At 50.2% G+C, this 19,879-nt stretch overlaps 1 protein-coding gene across 1 annotated transcript; it reads left to right on the top strand.

Moving 5' to 3' along the window:
* Positions 1-3: 3 nt before the first annotated feature.
* UBE3B (ubiquitin protein ligase E3B) lies at positions 4-18,620 on the top strand (the record flags this gene model as incomplete). The annotated part of the gene is made up of 26 exons (XM_008950278.1): positions 4-86; positions 176-296; positions 1,130-1,189; positions 1,561-1,665; positions 1,765-1,861; positions 2,300-2,385; positions 3,051-3,133; positions 4,067-4,172; positions 4,661-4,781; positions 5,403-5,580; positions 5,954-6,123; positions 6,779-6,946; positions 7,699-7,870; positions 8,489-8,607; positions 9,671-9,785; positions 10,173-10,272; positions 10,793-10,912; positions 11,238-11,414; positions 11,503-11,613; positions 12,203-12,340; positions 12,499-12,564; positions 14,831-14,889; positions 16,420-16,602; positions 17,018-17,129; positions 17,405-17,497; positions 18,088-18,620. Coding segments are annotated over 26 exons (3,135 nt in total), but the record flags the coding sequence as incomplete, so codon positions are not given.
* Positions 18,621-19,879: the final 1,259 nt, after the last annotated feature.

The raw sequence follows: 19,879 nt of genomic DNA, 5'->3' as shown, positions 1-19,879 counted from the left end.
CTGAAGGAGAGGGAGCGTGCGGCCGTCCAGCTCCAGGCCCTGGCCAGGAGGTTCCTCTGTCGCTGCCGTCTCCAGAGGGAGATCAGGTAGGGGGAGTTCCCCCTTCTTCCCCCTCGTCTCTGCGGAGCCCTGCTGCGGTTTGAACTAAGGGGTGTTCCTTTTCCTGGCTCTGCAGGAGAGAAGTGGAGGATTTCTTTGGGGCGAGTGAGTCTGGCTTGAGTAAAAGAAGTGCCCTCTCTGTCTTCCGAATTGCTAGGAAGCTGCTCTTTGTGTTTGAGCCTAAAGAGGACAAAGAGGTAAGGTTGCTGCTCTGATGTGCTTTTCCTCTTTTGAGGCCATGTTTTAACACATTAAATATATTAAGTTAGTTACCTGTTCCTGTGGTTTATATTGGGTTTGGAAACGTGATCTCTGTCACCTTGTCCTTCTTGGAGAGATCTGCCTGTAGGAATGAAACAGAAGAACCCTTCAGTGTTTCAGTAGCAGCTCTGCATTCAGGGCATAGTTTATGCCCTGCATTCAGAGCACCATGTCAGGAGCCATGCAGGAACAGTGCCTGCAGGTTTGGGGGGGTCCCTCAGGCAGGGGTGTCGTGGCTGGCTCACAAAGCACGGCCCTGGCATGGTGTGGGACAGTCCTACTGTGGTGGCTTTTCAGGCTGTGGCCTGATTCTGTGGTTTCTGGGTGAAGCCTGTTGCTGCAGGGGCTGTGAAATGATGGTTCCCAGGAAACTGAGAGGGCTCATTCTGAGGAAAACAATTGGGAAAGGAAAGGATGTATTTGAATTGCATTAGGAATAGGTGATTTATTTGGTTTGTAATCTTTGTTCCATCAAACCCCTCCTGCTGAGAGGGAGGCAGTTTAGCAGAAAAGACTGAGAGAAATTCCTCCTGCTGGCAATGAGCACCCTCAAGGAGGGAACCTTGCTGTGGAGCTGTAGCTCAACATGTGTAGGTGACTCTGGGGGAAGGAACTGTCAGCACTGTCTGCAGGGAGTGTTTGGAACAGTTATAGTTTTGTAACAGAGGTGGCTTTCTCCCTCTGCTGAGCTCTTCCTGGTGCTCTTCCAGAATAGTTCTTTTTGTTAGAACTAATACCACCTTTTTTTTTTCCCCCTTTTTTTTCCCAGAGGTTTGAAAAGCTGTGCCGGTGTATTCTTAACAGCATGGATGTTGAGAACGAGCCCAAGGTCAGGAGGTTTGCTTTGGTTTGGTTTGTTTGAGTGTGTGAGGGTTGTTGGCTTCTTTTAGTTCTGTGTGTGAGGATTTAGGTTGGCAAGATAAGAATTTTCAGTTTTCAAAAGCCCCTGAACACTGCTGATGTTCCATGGCAAAACTTTGGACAAGTTCTGTCGTGTTCCTCTGGTATTTTTACTCCATATTCAGGAGTTAAAGAGCAGTTTATTTCTGTGGTGGGTGTTATGCTTTGACTGGTGACTTCTGGATCCACTGCTGCCTTCAGAAGGGCACTGGGGAGGTGGTTTTGTTGCAAAGCTGCCTGACTGCCAGTTGGTGCCACAAATGCCAACCCCTGCTCCTGTGTGCACCCTGCCTCCCTCAGGTGTGGTACGTGTCACTGGCCCTCTCCAAGGATCTCACACTCCTGTGGATCAAACAGATCAAAGACATTTTGTGGTTTTGCTGTGAATTTCTCAAGCAGCTTAAGGTAAATATTTTTCTCTGTGTTTTCTCTCTCCTCTTTAACAGTTCTGTGGTTTAGCACTGAGCTCATTTCATTTACTAACACTGGTGTTTGTTACCTCAGCCTGACATCTTGCAAGACTCCAGACTGGTCAATTTGCACCTCACAATGCTTGTCACCTTCACAGACACCTCTACATGGAAAATCCTTCGGGGAAAAGGTTGGTGCATCCAGTTCAACACTTTAAGCCACTGATTGGGGATTTACTATTGAAATCCACTGAACACACCTTTTCTTCTCCCCATGCCTGCCACAAAGCATAGACAGGGTTCTGTGGAGATGAGACAGCCTGTCTCCCTTAGAACAGCAGGAGTTGAATTCTTGTTACAAGTGTTTAGGGAATAATGGAACATGGTTTTAGTTCTGGGGTTTTGTTGGAAATACACCTAGAAAAGGCAGATGAGTGTCATGGGGAAGTGAGGCTCTTACACCTTAAACAAGGCCTAAGGTGAGATGCTGAAGTGCTGGTTTTGCATGTGAGGGTGAGGACTTTGTGCAGGAAGGGCTCCTGAACCTACAAACTGCTTCAGAGCATGTAAGAAAGTAAAGACTGGGCCTGTGCTGCTGATTTAGTAACATCAGTGTTTTCACCCCAAAGGAGAAACCCTGAGGCCAGCGATGAACCACATCTGTGCAAACATCATGGGACATCTAAACCAGAAGGGGTTTTACTCTGTGCTGCAGGTCAGTCTCGAGCTGCTACAGTCCATGTCTTCTCTTTTCTCAGAACAAGCCCCAGTCCTGAGCTGTGGTGCTTGTTCTGAGGAAGCCTTTGTGGTCTCTGTGGTGGTGGGAAGCTGGTTGTGGAACGCTGGGGATTTGTGTACAGACATATTTTTCTTCAAAACACTTGAGACCAAACACACTATCTCCTTTTTGTCACTGCTGCTGAATCTAAATCCTACTTGATCACCTCGTAATGAGGTAGACAGGAGTCTTGAATATTTTTCCAAACTTTGCTGCTGCCCTTTTGTGTGTGTTTGGCTTGTCAAGTGTTCTGTAGGGGAAGGGAACTGAGGTAATTTTTCTCAGCCTTTTAAATGAGAACGATATTACCAGGCATGTGAGCTCTGCATGTTAATTTTAAAAGGCCTGGGAACCCTGAATACAGTTCCTAGAGAAAAATGTGCTGCAGAGTGTCTGATTTGATGGCAGTGTCTCCTTTACACCACTATTCACCTGCAGCCCTTCTCATTCCCCCAAACAACTTGCAGTGACTCCTTTTTAGGCTGCGTTGCTGTTGTTCTTTTCCTCTGCTCTGCTAATAAGCACAATTTTTTCAGGAGTAGTTGTCATCTCTTTCAGAGTACTGCAGGGTTTTTGTTTTTTTCTATTTTTTTTTATTTCAGATTTTGCTAACTAATGGCTTGGCAAGATCCAGACCTTCCTTGTCCAAAGGCTCTTTAACTGCCATCTTCTCTCTGGCACTGCGGTAAGGCAGCGGGGGCTGCTCGGGGGGATATGCAGCCAAAGTTGTCTCTAGTGTGGTTTTGGAAGACTTCTCCTTCTGCCAGACTCTTTGTGCCACTGAGAGTATCTCCCTGATGAAAGAAGCTGCTTTAGGCCAATAGCAGCTCACTTCCCTGTCATCCTTTCCAGACCAGAATGCTCTTCAGTCAGTAATTGTTGGTAGTACGAGCCCAGGCTGTGGAGTGCAGCTCAGTTCAGAGTAGAGGGTCTGTGTCCTTCTGTTGAACCCTCAGAAGGGCTGAAGTTCTCTAGGTAAGCATAGTTGTGCCTCCTCACAATGAACTGGCACACATTTACCTGTTACTCAGTTTGCAGGGGCAAAGTTTGTCCCTGAAATGAGAGTTGGGGGCAAGTCTTTAATGATTCTGTCTGTCCTCTTAAAAATAAGTGTGCTGTTGCCCTGCCCTCATCTCTGCAGAGCTGCTGTCTCTTCACCCTGAAACCTGCAGCCACTAACGAGCATTATTTTAAGAGTCATGTGCCACTTCCCTTCTGTAGCTGTCACTAAGGTTGTGATGTTCTCTAGAGTAGCAGTGGCTGTCGTTGAATACATCACCTAATTTCTTCCCCAGGAAAACAACTGAATTACTGATTTTATGGCAGTGGAGAGAAGGGGGAACTCAGGAGGTGAACCATGTAACCCTCACTGTGCTCTGGGTGGCTGGGATGTGCTGTGTAAAAATACACTGTGCCATGAGTTGGTTGGCTTATATTCCTTTGAGTCGTGAGCAATCTTGTGAGCTTGCTGCCATAGCAGCAGTGAGAGTGAATGTTCTTTTTCCAGTGATTCTGGCTGATGAGGGTGGAATCAGCAGCCAGTTCTGAAGGGCTTGGTTAAAGCCTGTGTCTCACTTTGGGTCAGGTTTCTTGCACTGAAGTGTTTTTCTCTCCATAGCCCTGTGGTTGCTGCTCAGTTTTCAGACAACCTGCTGAGGTCGTTTCTGATCCATATCATGTCTGTGCCTGCTATAATGACTCACCTTGCTACTCTAACCCCTGAGGTAAGTGGGTGATGTAATAGTGCCACAAACTCACTGAATATCACATAAGGCCACTTGTTACTCCATCTTGGAACAGAGCATTGACATTTCTTTCTTGACCAGCTTCAACTTGTCATGGAAATGCTTCATCCTTGCACCCTCTAGATACTCTGGGTCTCTAATACCACAGAGGTTATTAAGACCAGTGGGATGAGGGGCTGAGCTGCCCTAAAATAAATCAAATAAAGATATCTGTGATGCACAGCTTTACTTTTGGCACATCCTTATTTCTGTAACCAGAGACAGAGCTGAAGCAGGAACAGATCTGATGCCTGGCAGAGGATCTGTGATGGTAACTAGTAGGCTCTCCACTAATCTCATGTAACAAGCTCCTCAGCTTGCTGCTTTATTCAGAGAGAAACCCTGAGAGGGTGGTGGGAGGTGGGTGTCATGTGTGGTGCTTCACAGCTCCCTCAGAGCCTCAGGGGCAGATCTCCTCTGTCTTCCAGCGCCTGGCAGTGATAGAAGCTCATGATCTTCTCCGCAAGTTCATCCTCTTTTTAAGTCGTGAGGCACAGTGCAGGGATGTCTGCATGTGCTTGGAGGGAAGTCACACTCTCTGTCTGTTGGGTAAGCACCTGTAACACTTGGTTTTGGGGTTTTTTTTACTGTGTTTGTAGAGAGTCTTGAGGCAGATCTTTCTCCGTGGGTCATCTTTTCCTTTTTACCCTTATTTAGGTAGTTTCTAAATAATCACTGAGATTTTGTCATGCTGCAGATGTGGTGTAAGGCCCTTGAAAATGGAGGGAGGGGGCAGAGACTTGCTCTTGTACACATCATGATGCCTAAACTGAACTTTTCACTCTGAGAAGATCTTGTAGCATAGCTAACTTGGATCTAACTCCCCTAAACATTTCAGCAGCATGTCTCTTGAACTTCACATCTCTGTAGAAGTAACAAGAGGAGCAGCTGGCACTTGGGAATAACCATGGATTGTCTGTAGCTTAACTTTGTAGAAGGTGTTGGAATACAGATGAGAAGGTGGCCAAAGTGACATGCTGCCTTAGTGGCTGGTGTGTGCTGGAAATGGCTTCCTGCAGGGTAGTCTCCAGTAGTCATTCTTCACAGAAATCCTCTCCTTGCACTTGAAGAAGGGTGTGAGGCTAAACGAGCTCTGTCTTCTGTCTGTAACCACTGTGCCACAGCATCTGTTCCTCTTCTAAGCCTTGCTGTGCTGGTCGTTTCCCCCAGGGAATCTTGTGTATCTGGGCTCCTTGAATGATAAAGTTCTTGAGGAGGAGACAGCTCATTTTGTGGGTGTGCTCATCCACATGCTCTCCTACTGCCAGAAGTATGTTTCACAGAAGAAATCCAACCTCACCCACTGGCATCCTGTTCTGGGCTGGTTTTCACAGACTGTGGATTATGGGTAAGTGATGGGGACCTTATGGTGATAGATGATTAAGCCTCTATTTTTATATTTTTACTTCTTTTTTTTAAGCATGGCTTATGTTTTGAGATGAACATTGTGACCCTATTCAGAATAACTTCTTGGATACATCAGGTTCAATCTGCACAATATAAACTGCCCCATTCACCCACAGAGTATTAGATAAGGAAATCCATTTGGTATAGTTAGACTGGTGAGCAGTGGCCAAACTGGTGTGTTAGATCAGCCCTTCCTGTGAGGACCAGCAGTAGGGTGGGTGCATGCTCCATTTTGACTCTGACCATCACAGTATCACTGCCTGGTGTTTTGTTCCAGCTTGCCTTCTAACATGTCTCTCTGACTTGTCTTTCAGACTGAATGAGTCCATGCCTCTGCTGACAAAGCAGCTGCAGCATCTCTGGGGAGTCCACATGATCCGCATCCTCTTCAGTGATGTGCTCAGCAAGAAATTGCTGGAGAATCAGGAAATAGCTCAGCTGCCAACACAGCCAGTTTCCCCTCAGAACAGCCTTCCCATGAAGAGTCAGTTCTGGAGGGTGGATTTTTTTTGTGTTTCTCTCTTGCAGACTCACAGGGCTTTGACTTTTCCATTTATGCTAAAAGCTCTGAGTAATTACCCACAGCAGCAGCTGCTGCTTAGGCTGGGATATGGCCCTCTCCTACTTTGTAATTCCTGCTCAGAATGCCTCTGTGACCCGGGGCAAGTTTCTCACTTGGGTGCTGTGAAAATATTTGCTTATTTTAGCAGATTTTTTTTTATGTCATTGTTTTTCAAGTAGCTGAAGTGCTTGCTGCATAAATTAGTACTTCCCAAGGCGAGACGGGAGGCCAGCTTCCCCGGGCCTAAAGCAAGGTGAAGCCTGTGGACCTGTGATGTGTGGTGGTTCTGCAGAAGAGGATTTGGAACGAGACAGCTGTAATCCAGCTGTTTTCTAGCTGCTGCCCATAGCACTACATCCTGTGGTCATTAGTTGCTGCAGTTCTGGCAGGGTTTTAAGCTCTAGACTAACGCCCCCCGTGAAATACGTGTTTCTGGCAGCTCTGCAGGGTCCTGCCAGAGAATCCACCAAACCCAACTGTCTGGGCAGCGACCCAGCCTGCTAAAACCCACTCCCTCACAGGGCTGAGGCCGAGATGGTTTGGAATAGCCCTTCTTGTGCTTTTTCTCTGTCACCAGACCTTTTCAAGAGGGCTTTCCAGAAGTCCGCGTCCGTGCGCAACATCCTGAAGCCCGTGGGAGGCAGGCGGGTGGACTCTGCAGAGGTGCAGAAGGTCTGCAGCATCTGTGTGCTCTACCAAACCACACTCACCACGCTCACCCAGATCCGCCTGCAGATACTCACAGGTCAGGGCACATCTGTGCTTTTCAAATGGCTTAAATGGTTTTTTTTTTTCCTTATTAAATTGTGTTGACTTGTTGGTAGTTTTATTACGGACGAGGGTTTATTGACTGGCTGGGTGGAAGGCTTGTTCCATCCTCTGATCAATAACATTCATCACTTCTTTATCAAGCATTAACTCCCCAGAATACAAATTGAAGCCAGTTTTCCTATAATGAAACCTTGCTTGCTCCCTATCAAACTCACAACTGAGTCAGTGTTTTTGAGAAGCTGAGCAATATTAATCTTTGTGTGGTGGAAACGCTGAATGCTTTCAGACAGGGGAAGAACAAATTACCTGTCTTAGGTTTGGATGGATGGAGGAGATAAGCAGGGCTTGGGTCTAGTGGCTAGAGCAGAGGAATGAGTCCAAAGCCTTGGATGCTTTGTGGCTGTAGTGGTGACCACAGGCACAGCCCCAATCTTTGTGTTCTCAGCTCTAAGTTGACTGTAATGGTGACTGCATCACAGGAATTAATTCTTTTGTAAAGCAGCAAAATAACTAATAGGAAAGGGTGTCAGATGTGCAAAGCATTAATGCCTAGTTAAAAGCTTTCTAGCCCTGCTTTCATACACCTCCTCTTAATGCTGACAGCATCAGGAGCCAAATGTGTTGCTTTGCAAAAGGCTCTTCCATCCCCAAGTGGAGTTCATCTCTTGGAGCCTGCCTGAGCTGAGCAAACCATCCTGAGCATGCTTTATATTTTTCTATTGCTAGGTCTCACTTACCTGGATGATCTGTTGCCAAAATTGTGGGCTTTTATCTGTGAGCTGGGACCACAGGGTGGCTTAAAACTCTTCTTGGAGTGCTTGAATAACGATACAGAGGAATCCAAGAGGCTCCTGGCCATGCTGATGCTCTTCTGTGACTGCTCCCGCCACCTTATCACGTAGGTAGCAAGCAGAGGGTGCTCACCAGGCTGGTGACATGAAGCTGTTGTGCTCCTGGAGTTTCAAGAGGAGTAGTTCAGGTATTGCTGCTGCCACGTAAAGATAACCAGGCAGAGTAAAGCAGCAAGTGTTTCAGATGGAGTCCTGAGGGATAAAAGACTTCAGAAAGACTTTTTTTTCCTCTCTCAGCCATGTGCTGTTTGGGGAAAAATGTTAGAATACTGCTGCAAGAAAGCTCCCCAGCTTTCTTCTGTCTACAGCTGCTTTGCTGTCTCTGAAAGGGTGGAAGAGGGGGTGGAAAATTGCCCTCTCTGGGCAGTAGAGTCAGTTTTCTTAGCTTGAATGATGACCAAGTTCTCTTGGGGATGAGTATGTCAGTCCTTTTAACTATGAAATACTTTCACTGGTCGTATCTGGACCTCTCCTGCTGTCTTCTGATAGGATCAGATATCAATCAAAATCAATAAATAAGGTTTAGATGTTTATGACTTCAGATTCTCCTGGGTGTCAGTTGTCACAGAAATAAGAGCTGCTGCTGAAGGATCACGTGCCTTTATGAAGGTTTCAAAGGGGAATCAAATTTACTCTTGTGCCTTTGCATTTGTTTTCTCTGTTAGGATTCTTGATGACATAGAAGTCTATGAGGAGCAGATTTCATTCAAACTGGAAGAGCTCGTGACCATCTCATCTTTTCTCAACTCCTTTGTATTTAAGATGATCTGGGATGGAATTGTAGGTAAGTGCTTTGAACAGACTGAATTCATCTTGCTACAGAGCAACAAATAGCATTCATTTTGTAATTTGAAGCTTCTGCTAATTATTACTTGGCCAAAAAGAAAGTAACTCTACATCATGTGAGATGAGATGATGTGACAGCCTTTTGGTGTCCTGCTGCCACTGTTGTGCTTGGCAGCAAACACAGTGTACTTTTCTGTTTCCAACAAGAATTTGTGTAACAGATGGGATGGGTGTGTTGGTTTTTGCCAGAATTGATCATGATTGGGCCGTGTAGTGGACCAGAAAGTTATAATAGTGCTTTGACAGAGTGGAGCGGGCTTGCATGGCTCTAGATATCTAGCATTGCTCTGGGTGCTGGTGTGGTTTGGATACAGCCCCATGCTGGTAATCATGTGAGCTGCTTCATTTCTGTGGGGATGGCTCAGCTGGAGCTGGGGGAGCTGACTTTGATGTGGCTAAGATTTTTCACTTTGACTGAAGAACCATGAAATTGATTTGGTTGGGAGGGACCTTTCAGATCCTCGAGTCCAGCAGTTCCCCAGCACTGCCAGGTCCCCACTGCCCCGTGTCCCTCACCCCACATCTCCACAGCTTGGAAACCCCTCCAGGCGTGGGGACTCCACCACTGCCCTGGGCAGCCTGGCACAGTGTTTGACACCTTTTTTGGGGGAGAAATTGTTCCTCCTATCTAACCTCAACCTCCCCTGGGGCAACTTGAGGCTGTTTCCTCTTGTCTTGTTCCTTGGGAGCAGAGCCCGACGCCTCCCTGGCTCCAGGCTCCTGTCAGGAGCTGTGCAGAGCCAGAAGGTCTCCCCTGAGCCTCCTTTGCTCCAGGCTCAGCACCCCCAGGGGCAACCTCAACCTTCCCTGGGGCAACTTGAGGCTGTTTCCTCTTGTCCTGAAGAATAAACTGTCTTCTGAGAAGCACAAGATCTCTTCCTTCCCTCTGACGGCAGGGGCGGTTAGAAGTACACCTGTCCTGCTAGCGTGGGGCAGATGCTCAACGTGTTGGACACTCCTGTGACACGTCTGGACGTTGCTGCTTTGTTCCTTTTGCTCAGAGAACGCCCGAGGGGAGACCCTGGAGCTGTTCCACTCTGTCCACGGGTGGCTCATGGTGCTCTACGAGAGGGACTGCCGCCGGCGCTTCGCCCCCGAGGACCACTGGCTACGCAAGTGAGTGGCCAGCCTGGGGGCCAGGACCCTGGGCCCAGTGGGGAGCTGCTTTGGGATCCCTGACTTAAAATGGAATGGGTCTCATTCTGCCTGAGAGACCAGGGTCAGAACTGTTGCCTGTGTTTGCAGTTAAGGACACCCCTCCTATTGTGCTTTGCTCCTGTGGGGTAAGGATTAGCTGCTGCTCGTGGAGGGGGATGCTTGGAAAGTTAACTCAGCACCTGCCAGCTTTGAGTCTCTCTGTTCTGCTTAGGTGGGTGCCCCTGAGCAATTAATTCATCTCTGAAGTCATTGCAGGTTTCCTCTCTCTCTCTCACCTACCCCCAGCTCTTTACCACACCAGGGCATTTCTCAGGGATCTCTGAATCTGTGCTTTTCTTTGTGAAGGGATCTCAAACCCAGCGTGCTCTTCCAGGAGCTGGACAAGGACAAGAAACGAGCCCAGCTGCTCCTGCAGTACATCCCCCACGTCATTCCCCACAAGAACGTGAGTGGGGCAGTGGGAGGGGATGGAGGCTGGAAGGCCAGTGACCTGAGTGGTTTGGGGGGTGCACCTTGAGCACTTTGTGATGTGGAACTCATGATTGAAACACCAGTTGAACAAAAGGCTTCTCCTTCCCCAAGCTCTCTCCAGTATATTTCCTCTAAACTGTGTTGGTTTCTTTCATTCATTGAGAGTTTCTTTGTGTCATCAGCAGTGGCTTTGGAGGAGAAAAAAGCCACGTGTCCTTTTGCAGGTGACAAATCTGCAGAGATGCCACATTTTTACCTGGTGATAGGAAAGGTGGTTTTGTTTTCAGTACTGCCCATCCCGTGTCCCTCCCAAAGCAGAGCTCCAAGGATTTCCCTGCCCCACTGTGGGGAACAAAGGAGACAGATCCCACTGTTCCTAGTGAGGAGGTGACAGGCGCTGGGTCAGGGCTTCTATCAGGAGCATCTGACAGCTCTGCTGTGCTGGAGGAGAAGGATCCTTGTGGATGAAGACTTAGCTTTGTTTCCTTTTTAAGAGGGTGCTGCTTTTCCGGAACATGGTTACAAAGGAGAAGGAGAAGCTGGGGCTGGTGGAAACCAGCTCTGCATCCCCTCACGTGACACACATCACTATCCGCCGCTCACGCATGCTGGAGGTGAGTCCCCTGCCCTGCAGAACCCAACCCACAAGCCAGGAACTTGCCCTGGTGAGAATGTGGGGGGTGAATATGTTTTTAGGTTTTTTCTGTGGGTGCTGAGGAACCTGGCAGCAGTTCACTCTGCTTTTTGTAGGAGGTGATGTTAGAGGAAAATGCTGGTGCTCAGTTCAGGCTGCTAGAAACCTGCAGTTCTGTCTAGGAAGAGTGCTGGGGGTGTTTGAAGAGAGAATTTGATGACAAAAGGAGGTTTCTGTGGTGTACCTGTCCCCTGTCTCTGCTGAGTCTCCCAGTACAATTGTCCTCTGGCTCTTCTGGTCTGTAGGATGGATACGAACAGCTACGGCAGCTCTCCCAGAATGCCATGAAGGGAGTGATCAGGGTGAAGTTTGTGAATGATCTGGGAGTGGATGAGGCTGGCATTGATCAAGATGGTGTCTTCAAAGAGTTTCTGGAAGAGATCATTAAAAAAGTCTTTGACCCCGCGCTCAACTTGTTCAAGGTATGGTGCAGGGCTGCAGCTGCTGGCCCTGAGGACCTGCTGCAAGCAAACCAGCTGGCTCACTGTGCTGTGACCTCTTTGTGTGCAGACAACCAGTGGTGATGAGAGGCTGTATCCATCCCCAACGTCCTACATCCACGAGAACTACCTACAGCTCTTCGAGTTTGTGGGGAAGATGCTTGGGAAGGCCGTGTATGAGGTGAGCTGAAGGTCCCGTGGGCAGACACAGCCACTGCTGGCACAGCAGTGCTCAAGAGGGGATTCTGTGGAGGTGCCTTTGAGAGCATCTCTCATCTCCTTGGGGAGGTGGTGCTGAGGAGACAAGTTGGCAAAACTGACTTGGATAAAGAGAGTGATGGGGGAGCAGTCTGGCACTGCTGCAGGCCTGCATGAAAAAAATCTTGGAGGTAAAACCTGGGACATAGCTTGATTTTTCTTCATGGTGCTGGGGACAGTAGCTGGAATAGTCTTATTCAGATGTTATACTTTACAAACATCCATTGGTTGATACCTTGCTTCAAGGGACGTGAGGCTAAAAGGGGGATGGAGTGCCAGGATGACCCTCTCCATGTTAGGTAGTTCTTTCAAAGGAAACATGGAGTTCCCCCCGTGCCTTTTGGCTAATTAACAGATTTTAAGAGAATATGATTTTTCTTGGGTGACTTCAGTGTCCTGAATCTGTTTGTTCCACAACTCACAGTCTGCCTGTGACCTTGGTGGGTCACCAAGGGTGTTGTGTGGAACAAGTGTGTGGTGGGACCTTACCTGTGCATTCTTCCTGTCTGTAGGGAATCGTTGTGGATGTACCATTTGCCTCCTTCTTCTTGAGCCAGCTCCTTGGGCACCACCACAGTGTCTTCTACAGCTCTGTAGATGAACTTCCCTCCTTGGACTCCGAGTTCTATAAAAATCTCACCTCAATTAAGGTTTGAGCATGGCTTTTTCTCATTTAACTCCATAACCTGGAGCAAGCCATGTATTTGTTACCCTCTGGTGCTCGTGCCTGCTGGGGGGTTGCTTAGTGGCAGAGCAATACCCAAAAGCAGAACTGCTGCTGACACTTGCCTCCTCTCCCTCTCCCCAGCGTTATGATGGTGACATCAGTGACTTGGGCCTAACACTGTCCTATGATGAAGATGTGATGGGGCAGGTAGGTTTTTATTCAATGACTGTCTTCCATCTTACCTCTGCGTTGTTCAGAACACCCTCCCTGTGCTAGGACAAGTTCTGGGCACTGATAATCACAGTCCACAGCCTCTTTGTCCTGGTTAGATTCTAGTGCTCCACAGAAGCATCTCCCTCCCTTGTGTGGCTGATGTTACCAGGAAGATCCTTTGAAGCCTAGGTCCTGAGGCTTGCTCGTGGCTGCTGCTGTGGGAGAATCTGTGGTGCCAGAAGTGGCAGATCATGAGTGTGAGCAGTTGGCAGCAGAGCTAGGTTTGACTCCTGAGCAAAGGTGTCCTGGCTTTTGTTAGTGTCCTCAGAGCAGAGAAACACACCCACAGCAAAAGAGAGCTCTTATTCTCTGCAGAGCTTCCTGAGAGCTGCTCTGGAGCATCTAAAAGAGAGGCAGCCTGTCCAAGCTCCTGCTACACAAGGTGCTTTTTGGTCTGGTGCTTGTGTTTCTGGGTATGTCAGATGGAGGCCCAGCTGAATGAGAATCCTGAGGGGACTAACTAGGAGATGACCTCGTGTTTGTGGTTAGGGCTTAGCTCTGCTCTCCTTTTGAAAAAAATGCCTGTGCTGGAAGCTTGGCTCAGCTTCAGGGGGGTCTCTGAACTCAGCCTTAGGACTCTGCAGCTTCATTCAGTGTTTAGCTGTGAGCAGAGAAAAGCTTTTTCACAAAAAAAGGTTGCTCTCTGACCCTTAATTTTTCTAATGGCAGGGTTTTTGCCTTTCTAGTTGAAAAACATTCTTTTGTGCTTTCTCTGCCTAACTGGTTTTCCCCTTTTAAGAAGAAGAATCTGTGTGAGCAGGGAGGAATTCCTCCTCTTCAAACCTAGCCATTTCTGTCAGAGAAATCAAAAGTTTCTGTGGGAAATCTCTTGGCCTGGAGCAGAAAAGGCTGTTTGTCAGTCCCTTCTGAAGGCTGGAAGGTGCTTGGTTGCACTTGAGCCCTGAGTTCTGTGATGCTGTGTGTGCATAGCTGGAAAGGATGGCTAGATAAGATAAAGGTGCCCTTGCTGTCTGTGTGTGCTGTTGCAGATCCTGCAGGGAGCCCCCAGTGAGCTCAAAGCCTGGGCACGTTGGTGGAGATCCAGTGGCACAGAGCTCAGAGACCACAAAGTCATGGTGTGTGTTTATCTGGGGCAGCTTGTCCTTGAGAGCTCAGTGGGCTGCAGTTTCTTGCTCCTGAGCTGAGTTTGGGCCTAGTTTGCCTCCATCTGATGGGAGCAAGAGCAGTGTAATGGACCTGGGAAGCTGCAAGGGTGAGTCCTCTGCAGGAGTGAGAGGTGCTGCCCACCCTGCAGGGGGCTGGGAGCCTTGCTGCTGCCTCAGCACTGCTGGGGTCTCAGCTCTGAGGCTTCTTCCACCTGAAGAGGGATGGTAGGAAAGGGCACATGAGAGCCCAGCAGGAAGACACTGAAGGCTGCATTGCTCACAGAACAACCCAGGGTGCCTGTTTGCCTTGTGCTTTGGCTGTGCTGAAGCAGCCAGGTGGGGTAACTCCATGGCCCCTGCAGGAGCTTGTGTCCCCAGCTCCTTGTTGGGGAGCTGAGCTGTTGTCTGTCCTGGGCTCCCTCCTGACCTTGGAATTCACCTGGAACTGAAGCCCAGAGGCCACAGTGATAGGTGAATGATGACTTTCTGCCCCTGAGTGTTGGTGTGAAGATGATTTGGGGCTCTGTTGCTGTAGCAAGCACCCAGAGGGTCCCTGCTGCTGTCTCTGGGCAGTGCTGTCAGCTGAGCACCAGACCCTGGGGAGGAGACACTTCCCAGCTCTCTTGCTTTCCCCTCCATGCCTCGAGTGCCTGGCTGGAGGGACAGCCAGCTCTGTGGCTGCCCCAGACGAGCCCTGTGGAGCAGACAGCTTTGGATTGGGCTCTTCTACTGAGCTGTGCCAGGCTCTGGGCTTGTTCAGCCTCTGGATTCCAGGATTGTGACAGTCCCCCAGGGCTCTCTGAATTGATTTGTGTGCAGTTCAGCAGCAATGGATGAGGCTGGAGGAGGCTTCCTCCAAGAGGGGCTGGCTCCACTGGTGGGAGAGTCAAGAGTTCCCTGCTGTTCAATTACTAGGCTAATAGTTAAGTGAAACTGGTTCAAGGCAGAAGCAGGATTATTACTTAAATTTTAAATCCTACTGTTTTATCGTTAAAAAAAATGAATGTTTTATGGGGAGGTAACAGCTTAGTGTGGTGTTTCTTTCCATTGTGGTTCCAGGCAGTAATTAGCCATGCAATCATTTCTTCCCTCAGCTTGTTTGCCATGAACTTGTTCCTGGAGGGAAGACCATTCCCGTTACCAATGAAAATAAGTAAGTACAGCAATTAGATTTTTAAGGTCACCACTGCAAAAATACTTTATTATAGTTCCTTGGGCTTGCATCTGGAATGAATTGAGATAGATTGGAGCAGAAGGAGCACATAAATATCTTAATAGAATTTACTGGTTACAGTTCGTCGGCAGAAATCGTATTAAATTCCATTTGCAAAATAAAAATTGACAATTGACTTCTCCAAACGGCTCTTCTGAGGTCAAAGGCACACAGAGCCTGTGAGCTTCTGCAGGGTTTACTGACGGTGATGGATCCAGACAGATGGATTCAAAGCAATTCAGGCACACACAGCCGTGTGAACGTAGAGGGCACAGATGCTCAAAGACACCTTGGAGCAGACAGATCTTCTCCGAATGATGCCATGTGGCAGTTGTATAAAGCCCTGTTCTTCAGCAGAGACAGGGGGGAATTCAAATGCAGTCGACAGTCGTGCTTGAGACCCAGGAAATCAGAGGAGACACCAAGCCCTGTAGCTATTTTCACAGATAACTGGCTTTTAGATAGTTATCTTAAATGTCAACTCCCAAGCCTGAAAACCAAACCCACTTTTTTTGTTCCTTTCTTCTTCTTCTTCTTCCTTTTTCTTTTTTTCCCCCTTCTCTATACCCTTCAGTGATCATAAAAGCAAGATAAAATATCTATTAAGCAGATGTGTGTTTGAACTAGTAATCTGGGGGTTGTTCTCTTTAATGGCAAGTGAAAGCTGGAGCCTACCTGAGGATTTGTCTTTTGTTAGTCGTGCTCTGCAGCCTGATGTTCCCAGTCTTCTCCCTTCCTGAGCTGACCAGGGAGTTTGCATTTGAAAGGATCTTTCTGTGGCTTGTCAGAAGTCAGCTCAGGGAGGAAGTTGAAAGTCCTCTGTGTTCCTCAGCTCTCTTACAGCAGGAACTTTGAAGCTTTTGTGCAGATGCACACACAGATTGGTAGGTGGGAGGGAGAAGCAGAAGCCTTGTCGGTGGAATTCATCTAGAAATGGGTCTGTTAATGGTGCTGTGAGGTTGCCTAGCTTCAAACTCAGGCAGTGCAGTGGTGGTGGTGGTGCCTGCCTTGGAGCTGATGAGGAACAATCAAGAGCATGGCTGGTGGCGAAAAGAGGAAGCCTGATGGTGATAAACATACTGTGGGGGTGAAGGTGGAAATCTCCTGACTGGTTTTGTTGTGTTGATTCTCCAGCTATGGGGTTTGGTGCAGGTGGCATCAGAGCCTGAGGGTCTGATCCTGTGAAGGGGAGTTGAACACACGCTCCCCTCTGAGCTGCTGTCTGGCCAAGATTGATCAAGTGATTATTAGAGTCCCAGGGTTGGGAAGGAGCTCTAAGAAACGAGCAGAGGGCACCAGAGGCAGCAGGTTGGGGGGCAAAATCTGGGCAGAAGAACAGTTCTTTCTGCTCAAACAAAGAGCAGGACCCTGGAAGGGAAAGTATAACCCATCTGCAGGCAGTGCTCGTCCCTTCTGGGCTGCAGAGACGGGTCAGCAGGCCCTCAGTGCCACCTCCCTTGTCCCCCCCAGGATCAGCTACATCCACCTGATGGCTCACTTCAGGATGCACACGCAGATCAAGAGCCAGACAGCAGCACTCATCGGGGGGTTCAGGTCCATCATTAAGCCCGAATGGATCCGGATGTTTTCCGCACCGGAGCTCCAGCGCCTCATCTCCGGTGACAACGCCGAGATCGACCTCGAGGACCTGAAGTGAGTGAGCAGCTTGGTCTGCTGGTCTTCCATTTCCTTACAGAGATGTGGAGAGGTTGGCAGCAGGCTGACTGGCACAACCTTCTGCTACTCCTAATTGATGTCTGAGGAGCAGACAGAAACAAGTGGAGCTGAAGAATGTTTTCCTTACAGCTAATTTGGACGAAGCACTGATGAATGGGAATGGGAAAGGTCCTTTCTTCCACTGGTTCTTGAGAGCAGAATCTCTCTCTGCCCTTCCCTTCCCTCTGAGCAAGTGCCCAGTAGGTGCTGGTGGAGGCTCAGCAGTGGTGGTGTCTGCTGTGGCAGTGAGCCCCGACTCGTGGCAGGTCCCCCAGCACGTGGCACCTGGCAGCTGTGACCCTCCTGCTGCATGGCACACAAGCCTGTCACCACCCCACCTTTCTCTCCACAGAAAACACACTGTCTACTACGGGGGCTTCCACGGGAGCCATCGGGTCATTATCTGGCTGTGGGACATCCTGGCCAACGACTTCAGCCCCGAGGAGCGAGCCATGTTTCTCAAGGTGAATTCAGCCTTTGGTCGGGCTGGTGCTGGCAGCTCCAGTCAGCTGGCTGCTACTAGGAGGAGTGTCTGAATGCTGGACACCCTTAAATCCTCACCCTGCTGCCCAGCAGAGGGGCAGAGTTCCCAGAAACACTCCAGGGTTGCTCTGAGTAGCCTGACGGGGAGCGGAGCTGCGCTCGGCAGCGTTGTCCCGGCAGTGCCCTGCTCTGTGCCAGCTGTGCCAGCCAGGCTGCTCTCACTGCTGCCAACTTTCACCCTCCATCCCTCTTTCAGTTTGTTACCAGCTGCTCCAGGCCTCCGCTTCTGGGCTTTGCCTACCTCAAGCCTCCTTTCTCCATCCGCTGCGTGGAAGTCTCCGATGATCAGGTGGGCACCCTGCTTGCTCGTGTCGTGTCTCACGTGTTCCCTGCCAGGTCCTGGCAGCTTCCTTCCCTGCCCAGCTTCCTCATCCCTGTCTGAGCAGGAAACTCTTACAGCATACAGGCTGTGTAAGGCAAGGTGAGAACAACCTTACCCTGACGGGGTGTATGTGGCTGCACCTACCTCTTCCCCCCCACAATGGCACTCGGGCTCCTTCTGCCTGTCTGGAGGGTTGTGTTTTCTCCTTGGGCCTCTGACTGTTCCCCTGGCACCCTGTGAGGGGACCCTGCAGGTGTAGTGGCAGCTGCAGCTACCAGAGAAGCTCCTTTCTGGCTGTTGTGAGGCACAGGGCTTTGAGGTTTGACTCTCCCTGTTCCCAGCAGAGAGGTTTAGTGTCAGTGCCTAGTGCCTCTGCCCTCCATTTGGGCACCCTGCTTGGAAGGGGCACAGCGGAGAAGGGTAAGGGGCCAGCAGGTTGAGGAAGGGCATTCTGCCCCTCTGCTTCACTCCGGGGGGCTGGACTCGATGAGCTTGAAAAAGTCCCTTCAAACCCAAATGGGGGAGTGCTTGATTCTGTGATTCCTGCCCTTTCCCAGGACACTGGGGACACTCTGGGCAGCGTGCTACGAGGCTTCTTCACGATCCGCAAGAAGGAGCCGGGCGGGCGCCTCCCGACGTCCTCCACGTGTTTCAACCTCCTCAAGCTTCCCAACTACAGCAAGAAGAGCATCCTGCGGGAGAAGCTGCGCTACGCCATCAGCATGAACACTGGCTTCGAGCTCTCCTAGCTGCCACGGCCCTGGACTCCAGGGTGGGGGCTCTGGGAGCTGCTGACTGCTGCTGGAGGTGGAGGCCTTCGTGCGCAGAGAGGGGGCGGCTCAGCTCCACGGGAGCCGAGCGCTTGCTGGAGGGGCTGGAGACGTGCAGCTGATCATAGAGGTTTACAGGGAAGAGTTTTGGGGCTAGACAGGGCTGGCTCTTCTGGGGCACCACCCCAGCGTGCAGGAGGTGATGGGCCTGACCCAATGCACTTCACTTGACACCCACGTAAATCGTCTTTAAAAAGCAAACCCCAGGGGCGCGTCGAAGGAACACTAAAAGTGCCAGTCAGATTAGTGACCGTGATACCCCCCAGCAGGCTGGGCAGGCTGGGCAGCTGCTGCTCTGGGGACAGCTCTTTTTCCTTTCCCAGGAGATGGTCCAGTTTCTTACTGGGTGGAAGTCAAGTCTGAGGGAAGCTGCACAAAGGCAGCGACGGGACGGAGCCTGTGAGGCAGGAGCCGGGACTGCGGGGGGGGCCTCCCCACACCCCTGCTCTCTGCTGGGAGGGAACCACTTGCCCAGCCTCTGGGAGCAGCAGGTTAAACACGAGCAGATGCCCCCAGCACTCCCAGGAAGGTTTGGGAGAGCTGGAGGTTGAGAGCTGGAGCAGCAGGCGTGGGGATCGGCGTGCCGAGCCGGCGGCGCCTCTGCCAGGCTCTGGCTGGAGCCTGTGCTTTGGAGGGAAGGGGCTGTGGCTGAAGTCACTCAGGAGTGGAGGTGGTTTATTTCTAATTCATTCTGCAGAGGGCAGGAGCTGGCATGCAGCCTGGGCAGCCCTGGCTCCCCAGGGGAAGGTGCCCCCTGAGCGTGTGGAGCTGCCCAGAGGCCTCTGTGAGCACCGCTGGGAAGTCACCTGGGGCAGAAATGTCACTTTGCCTGCAGGCCCTTTGCTTTGGGAGATGTGCTGCTTCCAACCAGGACTTGGCCTCTGCTGTCAGCTTTGCATTGTTGCCAAATTTTGGTCTCTTCATGTCTTTCTGGCCTTATTCTCAGTGGTCAGTGTTTGCCTGTAGCAGGCAGCTGTTCAGGGTGTGGGAGAGGCAGGGTGTGAGTGAGGGGTGTGCACGTGTGGGCAGGGGGAAGGTGTGGACCCTTCCTGCTGTTTGGTACAAAGTCCAGATTTGTAAAGTCTCTGCAGCTTCCCAGCCTTGGTCCCATGTGCTGCTGCAGGTCCTGCCTCAGCCTGGGCCAGGAGAGACAGCCAGTTCCTGGGCTGCTCCAGGTTCTGGCACAAAGGAAAGCCATAGACCTTTGATTATAAATACAGAGTTGTTCTGTCCTGCCTCAGCCTGGGCCAGGAGAGAGGAGAGACAGCCAGCTCCTGGGCTGCTCCAGGTTCTGGTACAAAGGAAAGCCATAGACAATTGATTATAAATACAGAGTTGTTCAGGTTGGAAGAGACTTTTAAGTCCAACCATCCCCCAGCACTGCCAGGTCCCCACTGCCCCGTGTCCCTCACCCACATCTCCACGGCTTGGAAACCCCCCCAGGGATGGTGATTCTGCCACTTCCCTGGGCAGCCCGGGGGCGGGCTTGATAACCTGGCAGACGAAGGGGCCCCACAAC

Source organism: Merops nubicus, unplaced genomic scaffold (genome assembly GCF_000691845.1).
Source record: "Merops nubicus isolate BGI_N331 unplaced genomic scaffold, ASM69184v1 scaffold7632, whole genome shotgun sequence".
In the NCBI taxonomy this organism is placed as follows: domain Eukaryota; kingdom Metazoa; phylum Chordata; class Aves; order Coraciiformes; family Meropidae; genus Merops; species Merops nubicus.
Note: the sequence above shows the minus strand (reverse complement) of the source record. Positions and strands in the feature narration are given on the sequence as shown.